Source organism: Mandrillus leucophaeus, unplaced genomic scaffold (assembly GCF_000951045.1).
Source record: "Mandrillus leucophaeus isolate KB7577 unplaced genomic scaffold, Mleu.le_1.0 Scaffold58, whole genome shotgun sequence".
Lineage (NCBI taxonomy): Eukaryota > Metazoa > Chordata > Mammalia > Primates > Cercopithecidae > Mandrillus > Mandrillus leucophaeus.
The window spans coordinates 4,163,900-4,165,973 of NW_012106252.1; the positions used below are offsets into that span (position 1 = coordinate 4,163,900).

Sequence of the window (2,074 nt, forward strand, 5' to 3'; positions counted from 1 at the left end):
CCAGGAGGCAGAGGTTGCAGTGAGCCGACATCATGCCATTGCACTCTGGCTTGGGCAACAAGAGTGAAACCTCGTCTCAAAAACAAACAAACAAACAAACAAGAAATGCTGTGCTATAACACAAGTAAAAATATGGTCAGTTCTGGCCAGGTGTGGTGGCTTGCACCTATAATCCCAGCTCTTCGGGAGGCCGAGGCGGGCAGATCACTTGGCGTGGTAGCACAACCAGTGATCTTCCTGCCTTAGCCGCCCATAGTTTAAGCCCAGCACTTTGGGAGGCTGAAGCAGGAAGATCGCTTGAGCCCAGGAGCTCAAGACCAGCCTGGGCAACATTAGGAGACCCTATCTCTACAGGGGGAAAAAAAAATGCCAGGTGTGGTGGCAGTTTCCTGTGGTCCCAGCTATTCAGAAGGTTAAGGTGGGGCCAGGCACGGTGGCTCATGCCTATAATCTTAGCACTTTGGAAGATGGAGGTGGGTGGATCACAAAGTCAGGAGTTCAAGACCAGCCTGGCCAACATGGTGAAACCCCGTCTCTACTAAAAATACAAAAATTAGCTGGGCGTGGTGGCAGGCGCCTGTAATCCCAACTACGTGGGAGGCTGAGGCAGGAGAATCACTTGAACTCGGAGGGTAGAGGTTGCAGTGAGCCGAGCTCACCCCACTGCACTCCAGCCTGGGCAGCAAAGTGAGACTATCTCAAAAAAAAAAAAAAAAAGAAGGCTAAGTTGGGAGGATTGCTTGAGCCCAGCAGGTCAAGGCTGCAGTGAGCCCTAAGCATGCCACTGCACTCCAGCCTGGACAACAGAGCAAGACCCTGTCTCAGTTTAAAAAAGCAAACAAACAAACAAAAAACCATGAAGCAACAGTTCCATTCTCTTTTTCTCATGGGAAGATCAAGAAGGCTATGAGAAAATTTATATATTGTTCAAAATAAAATGGTTTTCTATTGTCTAAAGCCTTCAGAAGAGAAAATTACAAAAGGGCTATGCTCAAAACTAAAATGCTATATATAACTATATATAACTATATATATAACTATATATAACTATATATAACTATATACTGCTCAAAACTAAAATGTTTTCCTACACTGTGCTGCCATGATAAATTGGGACATTAATTCCTCAGACCAGGAAAAAGTCAAGTCTCAACACCAGCCAGACACAGAAACGAGATGTAACATTTTCCCCAAACTCACAAAGAGAATTCTTCTCGTAGACGCCTTCTATATTGCTTCTTCGGTTTCATGGTGTTGAAGTAGGGCAGTTTGATAACATCAGGCCACACAGCTGGACAAGGGCTACCACAGAGTCGGCTAAAAACAAAGCAAAAAGCAAGAACAACAGAGTGAGTGAGTCAGCATCATGAATTCTGGAGGTTTCAGAAGCAGTAATTATTACCTCCTGAGGTCTGGGGAATCTTTGCTTATTACATTAGAGGGCATGCAGAAAGGAAAATATGATATTACTGCTTTAAGGACAGAAAGGAATAGAACAGAAAGAACTGGTTATAATAGAGCAAAGAAAACATACTTGGATAATAATCCTAAATGATTCACATTATTTGGATTTGTGGAATGTTTTGATCCCCCTATACAGGTTTTTATTACCAGTTTTGTTCTGTTCGGTTAATACTAATTACAAAGGGCTAAGTTGGTCCTATAGTAACCCTATAGGGTAAACTGTGAGATGAGAAGAGAGTATAAGACTGAACATTTTGATAGATAATTGACAGTTTACCAAATAACAAAAAAAAAAAATTGAGTTACATACCACCTTTAAAAAATGTCTACATTGGCCGGGGGCGGTGGCTCACGCCTGTAATCCCAGCACTTTGGGAGGCCAAGGCGGGCAGCTCACAAGATCAGGAGATCGAGACCATCCTGGCTAACATGGTGAAACCCTGTCTCTACTAAAAATACAAAAAAATTAGATGGGGGTGGCGGCAGGCGCCTGTAGTCCCAGCTACTCAGGAGGCTGAGGTAGGAGAATGGCGTGAACCCAGGAGGTGGAGCTTGCAGCGAGCAGACATCACGCCACTGCATTCCAGCCTGGGCGACAGAGCGAGACTCC

The 2,074-nt window shown here is 44.5% G+C and overlaps 1 protein-coding gene across 1 annotated transcript in view; it reads right to left on the reverse strand.

Annotated features, from left to right (window-relative positions):
* The window catches only part of CDK12 (cyclin-dependent kinase 12), an 88,309-nt gene that overhangs the window by 16,337 nt on the left and 69,898 nt on the right, over positions 1-2,074 (reverse strand). The window contains exon 9 of the mRNA XM_011999044.1: positions 1,201-1,317. Coding sequence (XP_011854434.1) covers positions 1,201-1,317 — 117 coding nt within the window. The remainder of the gene's footprint in view (positions 1-1,200; positions 1,318-2,074) is intronic.